This window comes from Rhinopithecus bieti, unplaced genomic scaffold (genome assembly GCF_001698545.2).
Source record: "Rhinopithecus bieti isolate Rb0 unplaced genomic scaffold, ASM169854v2 scaffold_27306, whole genome shotgun sequence".
Classification (NCBI taxonomy): domain Eukaryota; kingdom Metazoa; phylum Chordata; class Mammalia; order Primates; family Cercopithecidae; genus Rhinopithecus; species Rhinopithecus bieti.
Genome location: NW_016812395.1, coordinates 1,024,754 through 1,043,941, shown reverse-complemented (window position 1 = coordinate 1,043,941; position 19,188 = coordinate 1,024,754). Strand labels below are relative to the sequence as shown.

Below are 19,188 nucleotides of genomic sequence, written 5' to 3'. Positions count from 1 at the left end.
CAGGCCTCACTGCAGTCTCAACCTCCCTGGCTCAAGTGATCTTCCCACTTGAGCCCCCCCAGTAGCAAGGATTACAGGCACATGCCACCATGCCCAGCTAATTACAAAAATGTCTTTAGAGACAAGGTCTCACTGTGTGACCCAACTGGTCTCAAAATCCTGGCCTCAAATGATCCTCCCACCTCAGCCTCCCGAAGTGTTGAGATTACAGGCATGAGCCTCTGCACCCAGCTGGAGAGAATATACTTTTAATGACTAAAGTGTTTTTAAGTTTGTGAGATTTATTTTATGAGCCATCAATTAGAATTTTACTCTATAGGTAAGTGTATATATTTTAAATTACGTTAATTTTGAAATATGTCATCTGACCTTGTGTGTTTCTCATACCTTCATCCATTCTCTTCCATGTCATCTCTTTTACTCCTGTGTTACTCTTTACGTCTTCCCTACAGATTGATCTTTAAATCTTTTTCTTTGTCCTCAACCATTTTTATTTTTATTTTTATTTTTTTGAGACAGAGTCTCACTGTGTCATCCAGCCTGGAGTGCAGTGATGTAATTTTGACTCACTGCAACCTGCACCTCCTGGGCTTAAGTGATCCTCCCACTTCAGCCCCCCAAGTAGCTGGGACTACAGTTGCATGCCCTCATGCCCAGCTAATTTTTTTATTTTCAGTAGAAATGGAATTTCACCATGTTGCCCAGGCTGATCTTGAACTCCTGAGCTCAAGTGATCCACCCTCCTTGGCCTCCCAAAGTGCTGGGATTATAGGCATGAGCCACCACACCCGGCCAGACTAATATATTAATCCCACTTCTGTAACAACCAGAACTACCTCCATTACCTTCTACAGAACAAAATTGAGAGCCATTGGCATGTGTTTTAGGATATTCCAGAATACGTATCCATTGTGTGGTTTCCAGTCTTACTTGCCATTGCTCTGTTATATGTGCTTTATGCTCTAGTCTAGCTGGACGGCTTTAATGTTGCCAGAACACTCTTCATGTTTTACCTGCTTGGAGTGCTTTCTCACATTGTTGTACTTCTCTATTCTTCCCCATTTATCTTCATCTGTGAAGCTCCTATACATTTTCCAAGTCCCAGCTGCCCTAAATATTGTAACAAGGTGAACCTTCCTGATTCTGAACTCCCATTCTCTTTTGTAACATTTACGTATTGCTTGCCATGTTCTATCTGGAATTCTAATTGTGATTCATGTTCAAAATACGTTCTTGAACATAACAGGCTTCCTGATAAATACTTCTTATATCCAGGTTTAAGTTCACTTTCAGTGCTGCCATACTGTTCCAGTTTTTTGGTTTGTTTGTTTTATGGAAAACAGCTACTTTTTATTTTATTAAAGCTTTAAGTTCTGTAATCATTCAGTTCTGTTTTTGAGATTGGTTGTTTGACCCAATTCTAGGTGCTCAGATTTTTGCTGTGTGTATTCGATATCTGTTCTATGTAAAGAATTAACCCAAAACTTGGTGTTTTTGCATGATACACATTTATTATCTTGCAGCTCTGAGGGTTAGAAATTTGTGAGTGGTTTAGCTGGGTGGTTCTGTCTCAGGCTCCCTCATAATGTTGGAGTCCAAGGTGTTGACCATGGCAGTAGTCATCTGAGGCTTGATGGGGACTGTAAGATTCATTTTCAATATGGCTCCCTCACATGGCTCAGGAAGCCTTAGTTCCTTGTCATATGGGCCTTTCCATAGGGCTCCCTTAGTGTACTTATGATATGGCAGTTGGCTTTCTTCAGAGTGAATGATCCACAGATAAGCAAGGTGGAAATAATTTCTTTTATGAGGTAGCCTCAGAAGTCATATACAGAAGTCATATACTGCGACATGCTAGTCATAAGAAGTGAGTTATTAACTCTGAACACCACTGAAGGGGAATGGAATTTAGCTTTACCCTTTGAGGGAGGATTGCCAAGTAATTTGTGAATATATTTTAAAACGCTACTCCACATGATTATATGTTATTAGGAGACGGATGACAGGTAAATTTCACTATGAGTTGTTTTAAATTATTGCTGTATTTTTTCTATGTGAAAGAAATTCTAAGTTCTGAAGTAACATAGATACTGGTAATACGGTTTTTATGTTTTGTTAAAGATTTATGTATCCTTATCTGCTAATTGAGATTATTTTAAAGGGTTATTTTTTGAAAATCTTAAAAGTTTTTATAATTTTGTTTCTCTTTTCAGGGCACCAACATATCATTGAATTATTCCCAACTTTGTCCTATTGTTTTTCTTTCTGACTCCCTATTTTAAGAAAATATGTTTTGCATGCCAATTATAGAAATGTGTTTATTGAAATAAATGGCTTATTTTTTCCTCTCAGCCGATTTGAATAGGATGCACAGACAAAATATAGATGCCTACCATAACCCAGATGCAAGAACATACGAAGATAAAAGGGCTGTTCTATCTCTAGATCCAAATTTAGCCACTTCAAATGCTGAGAACCTAGAAGATGCTGCAAATAAAAGCTCAGGTTTTTAATCACTTTTTTTTTTTTTTTTTTAACAATTCTGAAATTGTTCAGTAACATTTATGTTCTTTGACTAAGTTCTTCTTACTGGGATCTTGAGAACTTGGCTGCTCTGATACAGGAAGCATAACACACGATTCATAAAATACCTTTTCTTCATAGTTACTTTGGAAAAAGGGTGAATGGGGAAAGGTTACTTCTTAGTACTGTGTTTCTTCTCAGCTTTGTAACTTGCTATGTATCCTTTAGCTGCTGCTAACATTTTATTTTGCTAGTGGGGACATTTCTTAAAATCACACACTCTTTTACACACATACACAATTTGCATCTTATATCCATAGCTGTTTGAATTAGTGAAAAAGTGTCATTGTGATATGATAAATTGTACAGGGAAGTTCATTTTTTGCTTGTTTTAGTAATCATTTACCCTCCCTTGTAAAACAACAGTGTACAAAGAAATGAAGCAAAGTGGGTTTTTTTTGTTTGTTTGTTTGTTTGTTTTTTTGAGACGGGGTCTCACTTTGTTACCCAGGCTGGAGTGCAGTGGCGTAATCTCAGCTCACTGCAGCCTCCATCTCCCGGGTTCAAGCAGTTCTCTACCTCAGCCTCCCATGTAGCTGGGATTACAGACAGGTGCCTGCCACCACACCTGGCTAATTTTTGTATTTTTAGTAGAGGTGGGGTTTCACCATTTTGACCAGGCTAGTCTTGAACTCCTGACCTCGTGATCCATCCGCCTCCGCCTCCCAAAGTGTTGGGATTACAGGCGTGAGCCACCGCCTGGTTACATGCCTCTGAACTACTTATCTTTGACTTACGATTAATATCCTTTAATCAAAAATTCTGTAAGATGAAAATTATTCAATATCTTTTTTATGACATACCAGGAAAAGTTGTCAAGTGTATGTTAAATTGTGTTATATATTTAAAAATAAAGTTTAATACACCACCTCACGCTATATTTTGATGCCTATAAAACTGGCCATTTATTCATTACAAAATTTGACTTTGTGCTTTCACAGAACTTTTGATTTTAGACTAGAAAAAACCTTTTCATTAGGAAGTTCTAAAATATTTGTGACTGATCATCAGTCTTTTTTGTTTTTGACCCTGATTTTTGGCTGAACAGATAAGTGAAATGGGGAGCTGTGATTAGAGTCATACCCCTGCATCTTTCAAGGCTTTGATGGTGGCACACGTATCTGTAGCCTTTTTGAACACTTTAAGAGATGGATTATTTATTGTTTTCATGGGCAACTTGTACCAGTGTTTTCTTATTATGAGAAAATGCTTTATTTGTTCTACAATAGATTTTATTGGATCCAGTTTTGATTTTTAGAGCACTAAAATTGGAACCTTTGATTTTGACAATATTATTGATTTGGATCTTTTAATTTATAATAGTGTGTAGTAAGAACATCAAAACACCTTTTCATATTATTGCTGCTAAGAGAGAATTTTGACTTCTTTCTGATATTTTTCTCATTTGCTGCTGCTTCTAGTAGTCTGTATTGAGATCTCAGTGCCATTAAAGAGTCTTTCTCTACCCTTTTTTCCGTACCTGGTATCGTTTGTAGTTCTGGCTCAGCCTAGAACTTTCTCTATCTTAGTAATAACACTTTTTAGCCATCTAGCTTTGCACACCAAGCAAAAACACCAGAAAATCATCAATTTCCATGACCCCTTCCCAAAAGCATAAGCCTGATGATTAAACACGCACAGCAAAATTTGTTGCCTATAACCTTTCTGTACCACTGCCAGGTTTTTATGCTGGTATTGTTGCCAGGATGTTCTGTTTAAGAATTGAATTAAAAAAACCATGAAATGTTTAAAACTTCCCTTTTTTGTGAATTGAAATTCCTTGAGTTAGACTTTCCTTCCGTAAGAATTAATTAATTGGCTGGGCGCAGTGGCTCATGCCTGTAATCCCAGCACTTTGGGAGGCCCCGAGGCGGGTGGGTCATGAGGTCAGGAGATCGAGACCATCCTGGCCTACATGGTGAAACCCTGTCTCTACTAAAAATACAAAAATTAGCTGGGCGTGGTGGCATGCGCCTGTAATCCCAGCTACTTCGGAGACTGAGGCAGGAGAATCGCTTGAACCTGGGAATAGGAGGTTGCAGTGAGCTGAGATCATGCCACCATACTCCAGCCTGGTGACAGAGCAAGACTCTATCTCAAAGAAAAAAAGAAAGAATTAATTAATCTAAAATAAACTTTCTCAATGCAAGAAATGATTCAAATCTACCTAATTTTGTGCTATGCCATATATATATATATATGAGTGCATGTGTGTATGTATGTACACACACACACATATCTTTGCATATATGTAGCATTTGACATTTTAAAAGCCTGCAGGAACTTGAATATAGCTGAAAATTGAATGTTACAACATGTGTTTAAGTTTCCTTATCCTCTAATATTTTATCTTTATTAGGTTTGTTTCTGATGCCCTTTATAATGTTCATTATTTTTTCTTTATGGTTTTTAGATGAGCTGTGGCTTATGAAGTCTAATATGAATATGGCTTAAATTTATTTTTTTGGCTTATTATCATGCCAAGATACATTTCTGCTTTCTTTGTATATAGCAAGTGTTTCGCTCTGGTTTTCCTTTTATAGTTTATTCATTTATAAAAGGACTTCTCTTGTCTGTCTCTAATAATATTTCTTCTCTAATTGCCCCAAAGGTTTAGAACAGGAGTGAGCATCATGGTGAAACATGCTACTCAAGTTTGTTTCTACCACAGCATAAAATTTAAAATAGCCTTCAAGGTGTTTTCAGTAGGAAAATTTTCTAGTGGAAAAAAGTATTCATAATGTTTAAGTATTGATTTGGCTTTCTGCCAGTCTGTTCAAATAAGCATTAATAAATTTAAATACAAAAGCAAAATAGACCTGAGTGGTACCTGAACTGCAAAGCAGTTTGCCTATACAAAACTGCATGTGAGAAATACATGCTTTAGGCTGGGCACAGTGGCTCACGCCCGTAATCCCAGCACTGTTGGAGGCCAAGGTGGGCAGATCATCTGAGGTCAGGAGTTAGAGACCAGCCTGGCCAACATGACGAAATCCTGTCTCTACTAAAAATACAAAAAGAAAAAAAAATTAGCCAGGCATGGTGGCACACGCCTGTAGTCCCAGCTACTCAGGAGGCTGAAGCAGGAGAATCGCTTGAACCTGGGAGGCAGAGGTTGCAGTGAGCGGAGATCATGCCACTGCACTCCAGCCTGGGTGACAGAGCAAGACTCTATCTCAAAAAAAAAAGAAAAAAGAAATACATGCTTTAGTTTAATGGTATAAAGAATGAGTCAGAAACTCAATATAAAAAGTTATGTGAGGCTTAAATTTAAATGTCATTTTTTTTCCTGTCTGCATTCAAAGAGACTCTAAGGGTATAATTGTTTTTCAAATTGCTTTTATGAAATAGTTTTTTCCATTCCAAGAATATACAATACTATAAATTTATAGGTAATATATAATAAAAAATTTTTGTTCATGTTTATATCTCATTAATTTGATAGTTTTAAAAATAAAAACTATTACAACAAGACACATTCTAAATTTGTTAAATCAGATGTTTTTTCAAAGCTGACTTGTCTATTCTGCTCATCTTTAATTGTTGGGTAGAATTTTATGATTACTGTACTGATTTTTAAAAACAATTTTATATGTTATTAAGCAATATTCTTAAGTAAAGGATATTCATATACTGAAGAACATAAATATGTACTTTTTTTCTCTCCATAAATTCTATTTTAAAGCCTTTGTTGCAATGAGGGTTGTTTAAGCTGTTAGCTTTTATGTTTACTTTGTATCTTTCAGGTATTATTTGATTTTGTTAACTGTTAATTTGATTTTAGTTTTGCCATTTTTCTTTCTCTTACTACTGTTCACCTGATCTTCAGATTCTAATCTCAACCTTCCTCTTCTGATTTTAATCTCTGGACTTTTTAAAAAATAAAATGAATTTATTAGCAAACGGTTCATTCTTTAACTGCTACATTTTCTAAGCATTGGCTAATAGTATGTTTTTTGCAAAATATTTCTTTCAAGGTCATATGCAAACACAGAGCTCTCCTTTTGCTCGGGGAAATGTATTTGGTGAGCCTCCAACTGAACTTCAGATTAAACAGCAAGAATTATACAAGAATTTTCTTCGTTTTCAGGTGAAATGCTATTTGATCAGTTTCAAAGTTTCATGAGATTTTAATAAACAAAACTTGCAAAGATTTTCTCCAGGATAAATACTAAATTCTAAAATGTCATACTTTTATCTAAAATATCTAATTTATATCAGATCAGATACCAGTAGTACAAAAGTTATTATTTCCTTGTTTCAAGGAAATAAGCAGATGTATTAAGTATAGTAGTTGACTTAATCTTTATTTTATTAAATCATTAATTTTTTTTTAATTTTTTTGAGATGGAGTCTTGCTCTGTCTACCCAGACTAGGGTGTAGTGGTGAGATCTTGGCTCACTGCAACTTCTGCCTCCTGGCTTTAAGTGATTCTCCTGCCTCAGCCTCCCAAGTAGCTGGGACTACAGGTGCCTGCCACCACACCTGGCTAAGTTTTGTATTTTAGTAGAGACGGGGTTTCACCGTATTAGCCAGGATGGTCTCGATCTCCTGACCTCATGATCTGCCCACCTCGGCCGCTCAAAGTGCTGGGATTACAGGCATAAGCCACCGCACCCAACCAATTTTCGTGTTTTTAATAGAAACGGGATTTCACCATCTTGGCCAGGCTGGTCTTGAACTACTGACCTCAAGTGATCTGCCCACTTTGGTCCCCCAAAGTGCTGGGATTACAGGTGTGAGCCACCACGCTCAGCCTAAATCATTAATTTTAAATCAAAGAAGGCTGAGATTTCAAAAACTGACTTATTACTAAAATATTCATCTATTAGGCAGAGAGTGCATCTTTCTAGAGATTTGTAAGTTATTAGAAAATCAATGTATTTTTTCCAAATGATATTCTTGACTTATTACAGATTGTAAATAAATAAAAATTAGATTTAAGATAATCACAGTTTATAAGTATTTGCCCCATTTATGTATATTGGTAAGTAGCATTTAACATAGTAGAAATGCCCAGACTATTCCCAAAGGAAGACACTTGAACATCCGATGTTTATGAAGCAAACAGACTTACTCCTATACTGGGTGTACCCTGGGCTGAGTCCTAGGGGTGGAGCCTGAGATGAATGTGAGATACTTGCCCATGAGGGACTCACAGTTTCTTATTTCCTTAACTCCCTCCGCTTCACACTCACACTTAGATACCAGTGTCATATTAATCTTATGGCCTGGTTAATCCTCCTTTGATATGACTTTTCACCTGCTATTCTTCTTTACTCAAAATCTGATGGTAGCTTTTCTTTGCCTACAGAAATTATCTCAACTCTTGAACCTAACATTTAAGATTATGTAATCTAACCCCAAACTCTTAAACAGATGCTCTCAAACATATCTTCTTTTTAATCCTAATTATTCTTGACTCTTAAATAAGGCAGTTACGTAATGGATATAGCCTTTAAGGATGATTGATATTAGGCTGGGTGTGGTGGCTCACACCTGTAATGCCACCAGTTTGGGAGGCCAAGGTGGGCAGATCTCTTGAACACAGGAATTTGAGACTAGCCTGGGCAACATGATGAAACCCCATTTCTACAAAAAAATTAGGCATGGTAGTGTGTGCCTGTCACCCCAGCTACTCGGGAGGCTGAGGTGGGAGGATTGCTTGAGTCCAGGAGGCAGAGGTTACAGTGAGCCAAGATATGCCACTTTACTCCTGCCTGGGCGACAGAGTGAAAAAAGGATGATTGATGTGACATCACTGTTTAAGGTACTATAACAGGATTAAAAAGACTGGAAGCAGGGACATTTTACTAGCGTGGGTGACAGTGGAAACTGATGGAAAGTCCTTTTTAAGGTTCAACAGAAACAATATAGATGTTGAATGTGAGAGACTGGTATCAGAGGTCCCAATATTTTGCACTCAAGTCAGGTAGCAGCAAGTTGAGAGTTTGGAGTCCCTGTTGAACGTAAAGGACCATGTGGTATTGACCATGACAGCAGGTCAAAATTTAAGTGCCTCCTCTAATGCTTAGCAGTTCTTACCATGGTCTAAGGTAGAATTCAGCCAAAAAAATATTAAAATTGTATAGCCTTTTATTGTTCGTAAGATCCTTTTACATATAGTATCTCATCTAACCTCAAATTTCTCTAAGGGGTGTTTTATTACCTCTGTTTAATAACCTACAACTAATACACAGACTAACAGGCTCGCCCAGGGTGTCAGAGCTAGCAAATTGTGACACCATTACTTGAATCCAAGTCTCCAGACTTTAAGTATAATATCTGTGGATATCACACTTCTATTTATAGGATTCACTAGGAAGTCTTTACCTCTAGAAAAGCTGTGGTAATGGGGGAAGCTTTAACTATTTTAGTTTCAACCTTCAGTTCTTCCACCCTGTCAACCCTCAATTTATCTTTGAATGGATTGCTTTCAGATGATGGTTTTAAATTTTCTTTCAGCAGCCTCTTAAAAATTTCTTCTCCCACCTGAGACAAAACCTAACATGTTATTCTAAGAAAATGTAAAATAGATCAATGATATTTATTATTACTATCAACAATATAATGTCAGATAAAAAGTATCCAAAACTTTTGTTAAAACAAATATTATGAAATGTTCAAATCTGTGCACAAAGATGTTATGTAAGAAAAGCTTTAGCCTGAGGTCTGTACAGGTAAGTTCTACAGTTAGCTCAAATTAATGCATCAGAAGTCTTCATGCTGTTAAAATTTGGTGAATATTAATAACACTTGTGAATTGTTGACATTTTTTATCACAGCTTTAAAAATAATTAACAATAAAATATTTTTAAGAACTCTGAAGCAATTTTGTGTTATGTAATTGGAAAACCGTGACAAGAAGATAGCTTTCCCTGCTTTCCAGACCAGAAAGCTGTTGAACACTTGTCTAGCATTCCTGTTGGCACTGAACTTTGGCTCCATTAGGTGTATGATCCATTAATAGCTTAAAAATTAGAATTCTTTGATTTTGATGGAGAAGTGACCCCTGTGAATGTGATTTTTTTTTCTGTGGAGTAGGAAGAAAGGGGAACTGAGTATTGAATATGAAATTTTGATGAATTATAAATGATGTTTTCTTTAGGCATATTGGACTTAAAGAAGTGATTGCATGCAAATTGCTAACTAAAAGTACTAAATATTAGGCTTGTGCATATTTAATCATGTTGTGAGAAAGAAGTGTTGGAAAAAGCCCTAGTATATAAAATCATAGGATGTGTTAGAAGATTCAAGTTCTTTTTTTTTTTTTTGACAGAGTCTCACTCTGTCGCCCATGCTGGAGTACAGTGGCGCAATCTCAGCTCACTGTAACCTCCATCTCCTGGTTTCAAGTGATTCTCCCATCTCAGCCTCCTGAGTAGCTGGTATTACAGGGACGCATCACCACGCCCGGCTAGTTTTTGTATTTTTAGTAGAGATGGGGTTACACCATATTGGCCAGGCTGGTTTCGAACTCCTGACCTCAGGTGAGCCACTGTGCCCAGCCAGATTAAAGTTCTTATAGCTCAAAACTTAGCAGCACTAGATAGAGCAACCTTGAAGCTAGAGGAAGTACAGACAAGAAAAACAAAAATATGCTGAGTTGTATGATCCATACCTAAGGGTAACTAAAATTTGTTGATAACCTTAAACCAGAGACATGAATACCTGATTCCGGTGCTGCCATTCTTCCCTGCCTCATTCACTGGGGGTGTGGACTATCTCTCTCTTAGAGCCTTCTTTCCTTCAAATCTTAGACTCTAGAGTACTCAACACTGCAGACTCCGGGTAGCATTCAAGATGAAACTTAATTATGAGTCCTTGTGACCTAAATCCGCCTCCACCTAATAGTGTTAGTTATTTCTCCATTAACCTCTATAGTTAGGAAAGAACCAAAGGGCATTTGGGAGAAGTGGCTCTTGCATTAAAAAATGATTGAATACTAAAATACTAATTTCACTGTTATTTTAGAATAATAATCAATTCCAAGAATTTTGACATATAATAGCAGCAATCACTATAAAATAATATAATCATGAATTAGTTGCTTAGAACCTTCTATATAGGAGGAACTTTTATGTTCCTTACATTGTTTCACTTTAATTTTTTAAGCACTCCTTTGAGATGTAGGCATTAATAACGGTTTACCAGAAAAAAGAGAAAACTGAGGACAAGCAAGTTTCTTAAGGTCACACAGTCTGTTTGGTGGAACTGGAATTTAACTCAAAGCTTTTAACAGTCCAGTAAATCATGTAGCCTCCCTGAAAATACAGGAGACTGAAAAATTGAGGAACATGTAAAAGGAGGGTGCAAATGTTGAGTTTGTATGCTATCAGAAAAAAAAATAAGTGATGTTCTAACTTTTCAATAGTTTTACAAGAGAAATAACTAGGTTTAATTTTTTAGATTGAGGAAAAGAAACAAAGAGAGGAAGCAGAGCGAGAGAGACTGAGAATTGCCGAAGAAAAAGAAGAAAGACGGCTTGCAGAACAGAGGGCACGAATTCAGCAGGAGTATGAAGAGGAACAGGAAAAGAAAAGGGAGAAAGAGGAGGAGGTACATCTTTTTTCCCTATTGTGTTTTACTACTTAGTCTGAAGGTGAAATCTTTATTTTGACTTGAAAAGGTATTTGTTACTTATAAAGGAGAACAGTGTTGGAGTACATTTAGAAAATATGAGATCACTATCCATTCATTGGATATTATTTTATTAAGGTCAAAGGGTAATTTAAGAAAGGAGATAAGTGATGACTTTAAAAAAATAGATGTAGGCTGACTGAAGACTTTATAAAAGATGCCTAGTATTTTATTTTTAAGCAGACAGCTTGTGTTAAAGAACACTGTATCATGTCATCTATATCTTTATCTCATTTTATCAGAAAATAAGGCAGCACATTTTGAATGTACTGTAGAAGGAGTATACGGAATGCATATTTTCTATTTTAAAGCAAAGACTAAAAAATGAAGAGCATATTCGGTTAGCTGAACAAAGACAAAAAGAAGCAGAAAGAAAGAAGAAAGAAGAAGAAGAAAAATATAACCTACAACTTCAGCACTACTATGAAAGAGATAATTTGATTGGGGAAGAAACAAAGGTAAGTTTCAGACAAAAATGTCAATCAAACCCATAGTTTAACCCACTTTCACTATGAGAGTTGTGTAGCTGTTAGAAAAGGGGGAAAAGAGGAGGAGGTGCCTTTGTTCCTGTTCTGTCTTACTGTGTAATCTGGGCACAATGTACTGAACTTTCTATATGAGGTACTGTCACTGTGCTTTGTTGGTATTTTCTGTCCATTGAAGGTAATGAATTTACTTACTTCAACCATTCTTAGTCTCGTTCCCATGGTGTATGTGGCGCCACCTAAGAATATGGTATGCAGACAGTACAACATGAACTGTTTGTTATAGTTCATGAAAAGACTAATACAGAAATTGAGAGTGGTTTTTTAATATATGTGTGTATATATATATTCTTTCAAACAATTCTCCTGCCTCAGCCTCTCGAGTAGCTAGGACTACAGGCACACACCTTCATGCCCAGCTAATTTTTGTATTTTTAGTAGAGACAGGGTTTCACCATGTTGGCCAGATTGGTCTCAGACTCCTGACCTCAGATGATCCGCCCACCTCTGCCTCCCAAAGTGCTGAGATTACAGGAATGAGCCACCACGCCCGGCCTTCTTTCTTTTTTTTTAAGAGACCAGGTCTTGCTATGTTGCCCAGCCTGATCTCAAATTTTTGGGCTCAAGTTGTCCTCCTGCCTCAACCTCCCAAAGTGGTAGGATTGCAGGCGTGAGCCACCGCACTCTGCCTCACAGATAATTTTTTATTGTAAAATTCATCATTTAAGAATGAAAGAGGCTGGGCGCGGTGGCTCACACCTGTAATCCCAGCACTCTGGGAGGTCGAGGCGGGCAGATCACTTGAGACCAGGAGATCGAGACCAGCCTGGGCAACATGGTGAAACCCCCATCTCTACTAACAAATACAAAAATTAGCCAGACGTGGTGGTGGGCACCTGTAGTCCCAGCTACTCAGGAGGCTGAGGCAGGAGAATCGGTTGAACTTGGGAGGCAGAGGTTGCAGTGAGCCATGGTCTCACCACGGCACTCCAGCCTGGGTGACAGAGTGAGACTCTCAAAAAAAAAAAAAAAAAAAAGAATTAAAGGGAATTGTTAGTTTCCCATAATTATATTTCTTGCAATTTCTTATGCTTTTTAAAAATGTTGTTTTTTTAGCAATATATACTTTTATGATGTTATAATTTAATTGTAAAGTACCATAAAGTTTTAAATCAGCTTTATCCCATTTAGTGCATTTGCTTTTCTGAAATTAACATTACTGTCATTTTTTAAATTTATGTATGTCTGATGTATATTTTTGTCTATTCCTTCAGTTTTATCTTTGTGTCACCGTATTTTTCATTTAGTTAACTTCTATATTTAGTTTGTTGAATTTTAAAAATCCTAATCTGAGTTATGATCTTTTTATTTTATTTATTTATTTATTTAGAGACAGAGTCTCGCTCTGTTGCACAGGCTGGAGTGCAGTGGTGCAATCTCGGCCCACTGCAACTTCCGCCTCTCAGGTTCAAGTGATTCTCCTGCCTCAGCCTCCCCAGTGGCTGGAATTACAGGTTCAAACTATCACACCTGGCTAATTTTTATTAGAGACAGGGTTTCACCATGTTGGCCGGGCTGGTCTTGAACTCCTGTCCTTAGGTGACTTGCCTGCTTGGCTCCCGAAGTGTTGGGATTATAGACATGAGCCACTGCACCCGGCCTAATCTTTTAAAATAGGGATATCTAAATCCATTTATGTTTATCAAAACTAATGTCTTTGATTGCATTAATTGCATTTCCTACTTTTTTTGTGTTTTCTTCCTTGAGAGCTTTTGGTCTTTTGTTGTATGTACTATGGCTTGTTTGCTGCATCCTCTACAGGGCTTTAGAAGGTCTATGTTGTATTTACAATGAAGTTTTTGGACTATAAGGTTTAATACACTATAACTTGAAATGTAGAACCCCATTGTGATCTTGAAAAGTCCCTCATCCATGATGCTGTTAGTGATTAGATCTAGATCTTAGAGATTGATTTGTATTGTTTTCCAGAAGGAGGATTTTGTTATTTAATTTTTTTGTATTGTCATGGTATCTTTTTATTACTAAAGATGATTTAGTTTTGTTATATTTTTTCTTTTTTGTTGCTTTACTTGAGTTTGTTGATTTTTTAAATCCTAATCTGACAATCATACTGTTTTAATAAAGATGTCTAAATCCATTTATGTTTATCATAACCAACATGTTTGATCTTACGTAATTGAATTTCTGACTTTTGTAAAAAACATTTTATTAAATAAAAGCAATAACAATCTAAACTTCTTAGATGACTTTCTTAACTATAAGGGGTGTGTGTGTGTGTGTGTATGTGTGTGAGTGTGATGAAGCCATTATGCTCTTAAATTTTAAAAATTTTTCAGCGCTTGAGACAGCCTTCTCCTATAGTTCCTGCCCTTCAGAACAAAATTGCAAGCAAACTCCAAAGACCTCCTTCGATTGACAGCATCATACGTTCCTTTATTCATGTATGTACTTTCATTTTTATTTGTTCATCCTAGCTCAGTTATTTTGGATGGGGGATTGAATGAAATTTTCTTTTTCATTATAATTGGATAGGTTAAATTTTTTCAGATTTGAAATACAGGTGGTATCTACAGTAATTTGCCTGCTGCTTCGATTGTAACTGATAGTGCCTGGCGCCCTAAAGTTTCTTTTGATGAACGATAATTTAGCCCCTCAGGCTAGCTAGCTGTAGATATGTTCATGAAGTCTGTTATACTTTAGATTGAACTACAAGGAAAAGAGAACATGGAAAATGTTCTAAGATTGATCCTCAAGTTGATGCTTGAAGAATATGCAGGAATTTGCCTTGAAGAGGAGGGTGAGGGATTTTCAGCTTGTGGAAAGTAGTGGAGAGCAATGTAAGCTCATGGCACATGTGGAGAATCTTCCATGGTGTAGTCTGGCCTGATGATGCCTGTGCATTAAGGCAGCAGAGGTGGTGGATGTCAGAACATGTGTGGCATGCTGTATGGAGTGCTAAGAGCTTTGATTTTGTTCCATAGGCTGGTAGATTCCAGACAGACTAATTACCAGAATAGGTAAAGAAATGTGTCAGAAGAACATGTTTCTGAATCCCACCCTTTGAGATTCTGATTTAGTATGTCTGTGGTAGATAATGCATGGGAATTCATTGTAATATTTAAGTAGGGGAATGACATGGCCACTTTTGTATAATGTTTTTTCAGGCAATGGTGTGGAGATAAGTTTTGGAGGTGGGGCAAGACTAAACATGGAGATAAGATACTTTTGCAGAAGTCAAGATGTGAGACTGAGGACCCAAACAAAGGCAGTGACACTGAGAAGGTGTGACAGCTTTATGATACATTTCAGAGACATAGTAGTAATATTTGTTGAGTGTGTGGTGGGTAGGAGTCTATGATAACTTTCAAGTTTTTGGTGAGGGTTGTATAGAGTAGGCAGTTGAAAATATGAATTGTGGGCTGGGTGCGGTGGCTCAAGCCTGTAATCCCAGCACTTTGGGAGGCCAAGACGGGCGGATCACGAGGTCAGGAGATCGAGACCATCCTGGCTAACACGGTGAAACCCCGTCTCTACTAAAAAAAATACAAAAAACTAGCCGGGCGAGGTGGCGGGCGCCTGTAGTCCCAGCTACTCGGGAGGCTGAGGCAGGAGAATGGCATAAACCCGGGAGGCGGAGCTTGCAGTGAGCTGAGAACCGGCCACTGCATTCCAGCCTGGGCGACAGAGCGATACTCCGTCTCAAAAAAAAAAAAAAAAAGAAAATATGAATTGTGACAGCAGAATGAGTTCTGGACTCAATTTGTAGTTCTGGACATCATCGATATATTGGTGCTTGTTAAATTAGTACCATTGTCTACGATGAGTGTCTACAAGAGAAGTAAAGGAGGCTGAGAATAGAATACTGGGGAATTACCAACATTTGAGAAGCAGGGAAAGGAATGGAGAGAGGGTGAGAGAGGATGGCAGTTGCGACTGGCCAAGTAGAATGCCCACTGAATATGTCACTTGGGGGTCACTTCATGACTTTGGTGAGGGCAGTATTGTTGGAGTGATGAGTGTGAGAAAGCAAAGGCCATAGCTGTGTGTTGAGAAGTGAATGAGAATAGGCAGTAGACCCAAAAGTACTGCTTTTACTGTTCTTTAAGGAAGCTCAGCTGTGAAAGGAAGGACGGAATGGACAGGAGACAGTGAGCAATGAAGGGTGAGGTAAAATTTTTTTTTAAGAAAGGGAGAGGTTTTTACACATAGGCTGAGAGGAAGGTGCTTGGAGAGAGGAGGTTGGAAAAAAAGAATAATCGGAGGAGAATGGGAGTCAGTTATCAGATACAGAGTACAGATGAAGGGATTCTCTTTGGGTAGAGGCAAGGACACTTCCATTGTGTTGAGAAGGAAGAACAGATACACATGGTAGATATACTCTAGAATAGATACAAGTTTTGGAGGTAGGATAGTGTGGAGTTTGGTTTCCTTTACATGTAAATCCTTCAAAAAATTACTCCCTTCAAACTTCTGTGTAGGGAAGACATACTGAGCATGTCTTTGTCATTATTGTTAAACAGGAAAGTTCCACGTCCAGGGCACAGTCACCCCCGGTACCTGCCAGGAAAAATCAGCTCCGTGCAGAAGGTAGAGTTAATTACTAAACCTGTTACCTAGAGTATTTTCCTTTTTAACTTTTCATTTTGAATTAATTATAAACTCATAGAAAACTACAGAAACAGTATAGAGAGGTAGGTGCTGTGTACCCTTTCTCCAACTTTCCCCTGGGGTAACATCTTAGGTAGTACAGTCTCATAGCCAGGAAGCAGACATTGGTGTGCTCCACAGACCATGAGATTTTACCATTTTTTACATGCATTTATGTATGTGTATTTCTGTGCATTTTTATCATGCACAATTTGTGCGAATACCACTGCAATCAAGATACAGAACTGTTTCATCACCATAAAGGAACTTCCTTGTGCCTCTCCTTTATAGTTGCCCTCCCACAAGAATATCGCTTCTGAAATTCCTATATTATAAAAAATGTACTTATGGGTCCTAATGACATTCATAATTATGATATGTGTATGTGTGTATATATAAAATGGTAAAATATCTTTCATAAAATTGTCTCTGAGCAGTTTCACTTTATTATTAGTCAGGTTGTGTTTTAATGTTTAGTCTTTTGTTCTTATTCCTGTCGTGTTTTACTTATCAATGGGAATTTGCAGAGGAGAAAAAAAATGTAATTATGGAATTATCAGAAATGAGAAAACAACTTCGTAGTGAAGAGAGGCGTCTACAAGAGCGATTGCTACACATGGACAGTGATGATGAAATTCCTATCAGGCAAGTTTAGAATTGCACTTTTTGTTTTCTCTTGAGTTCTTTTACTTCACCTATGCAGTAATTTTGCAGTTTGGGAACAGGACTAATTCATCTTACTTAGAATCTCCTTACTTTCCTTTTCTTTGTCTTTTACAAAATCCGTTGTAGAAATTCAGTTCTCAAGGGGATTCATGTTGTAGGAATGGAAATTTCTGGGTTGGAATAATTACAGGCAGTAGTTGCATTTTAGAACTGTTTTTTTATATTTTCCATTAATAACGTAGCTTTCTGAAATACTTTTTTTCAACAAAATCACTTACAGGCTACCAAACATTTCTGATCATTTTTGCCAGGAGTCATAAATTTTTAAAGCAGTGTTCTTCAAACTTCAGTTTGCAGTGTTTTAGTAGGTTGTAAAATCAGCATAGTGGATAACTACCACATTTTCTTTCTTTCTCTTTTTAAAAATAAACTTTCTATTTTGGGATAATTTTGATTATAAAAAAGTTGCAGGCTGGGTGTGGTTGCTCACGCCTGTAATCCCAGCACCTTGGGAGGCCAAGGCAGGCGTATCATGAGGTCAGGAGATCGAGACCATCCTGGCTAACATGGTGAAACCCCGTCTCTACTAAAAATACAAAAAATTAACTGGGTGTGGTGGCATGCACCTGTGGTCCCAGCTACTTAGGAGGCTGAGGCAGGAGAATGGCATGAACCCAGGAGGTGGAGGTTGCAGTGAGCCCAGATCACACCACTGCACTCCAGCCTAGGCGACAGAGCGAGACTCCGTCTCACAAAAAAATAAAAAAAAAAGGTTGCAAACAATACATAGAATTTCTGTACACCCTTCATCCGGTTTTCCCTATTGTTAACGTCTTGTATTACCATGGTATGTTTGTCACAACTCAGAGGCTGATATTAGAACATTACTATGAACTAAATTTGAGACTCTTTGGATTTCTCCAGTTTTCTACTAATGTTCTTCTTCTGTTCATGGGCCCCATACAAGATGTACCACGTTGCATTTAGTTGTCATGTCTCCCAGTCTCCTCGGGTCTGGGACAGTTTCCCAGTCTTTTCTTATTTTTCTTGTGAAAGTATACATGGGCACTGGCCAGGTATCCTGTAGAATGCCTCCTTCTCTAGTCTGGATTTGTCTGATGTTTTCTGATTATTAGACTGGGATTAAGAGTTTCTGGAAAGAAGAGCACAGGCACTGTTCTGACATCATATTGTATCAAGGGTACATGATATCCACATGATACCTCTGGAAATGTTAACCTTGGTTAAAGTACTGTTTGCCAGGATTCTCCACTAGAAAGTTAACTATTATTTGGTCACAAATCACTAAATCTAGCACACCTGCAAGAGTGAGAAAGGGGTGGAATTAAGCTTCATCTCTTGGAACAGGGGGTTACCCACATATAGTTTTTAGAATTCTTCCATAAGAAAGACTTGTCTCTTCTTCCATTTATTTATTTATTCAGTCATTTATTTATTACTGTCATCTCATGTATATTTATCTTACACTTTGGGTTATAAGTGAGTGCTACATTATTTTGTTTCACAAATTGTTCCAACTTTGGCCATTTGGAGCTCTTTCAGGTTGGCTCTTGTGTCTCTTTGACATGTCCCCATCCTTTCATTTTTTGAAGACTTCTTTCCAGATGCCTCAGGATCATCTTGTATTTCCCCTACCCCATCCCTAGAATCAGCTATTTCTCCAAGGAGCCCTGGTTCCTTTTGGAGAATGTATTTAGAAACCAGATAAGCTGGGTCTGTTTATTGCTGGGTGTCACTGCTTCTAGGCCCTCTGGATAATATATGTATGTATACTAAGTCATAAATACAAACATATCTATAATTGTTCCTATATCTATTTGTATATATATTAAGTTCGTACCGATGTCTCTGACTGTAATCCAGTATGTGGTAGGATTTTAATGTAGCACGTTAATTTTCCTAATTACGCTTTGTTTAGATTTTTGTTTGTATTCTCCAGGAATATTGAAACAAGGTGAACAAGGTGAGGAAATTTCAAGATATACATTGGCTAGATAATGAAATGTTATTCCAAGGTGGTAATTTTCAGTGATTCAGTAATTCTCCTATAGTAGGTCAATAAGTTCTAAGTAATCGAGAGATAGTGCTTTTTTTTCTATATTTACTTTTTTTTTTTTTTTTTTT

At 37.4% G+C, this 19,188-nt stretch overlaps 1 protein-coding gene across 1 annotated transcript in view; it reads left to right on the top strand.

The window, feature by feature from the left end:
• The window catches only part of CSPP1 (centrosome and spindle pole associated protein 1), a 136,276-nt gene that overhangs the window by 83,490 nt on the left and 33,598 nt on the right, over positions 1-19,188 (top strand). The window contains 6 exon segments of the mRNA XM_017896307.1: positions 6,561-6,673; positions 10,994-11,143; positions 11,536-11,682; positions 14,067-14,171; positions 16,251-16,317; positions 16,905-17,022. Of these exon segments, the coding sequence (XP_017751796.1) occupies positions 6,561-6,673; positions 10,994-11,143; positions 11,536-11,682; positions 14,067-14,171; positions 16,251-16,317; positions 16,905-17,022 (700 nt within the window).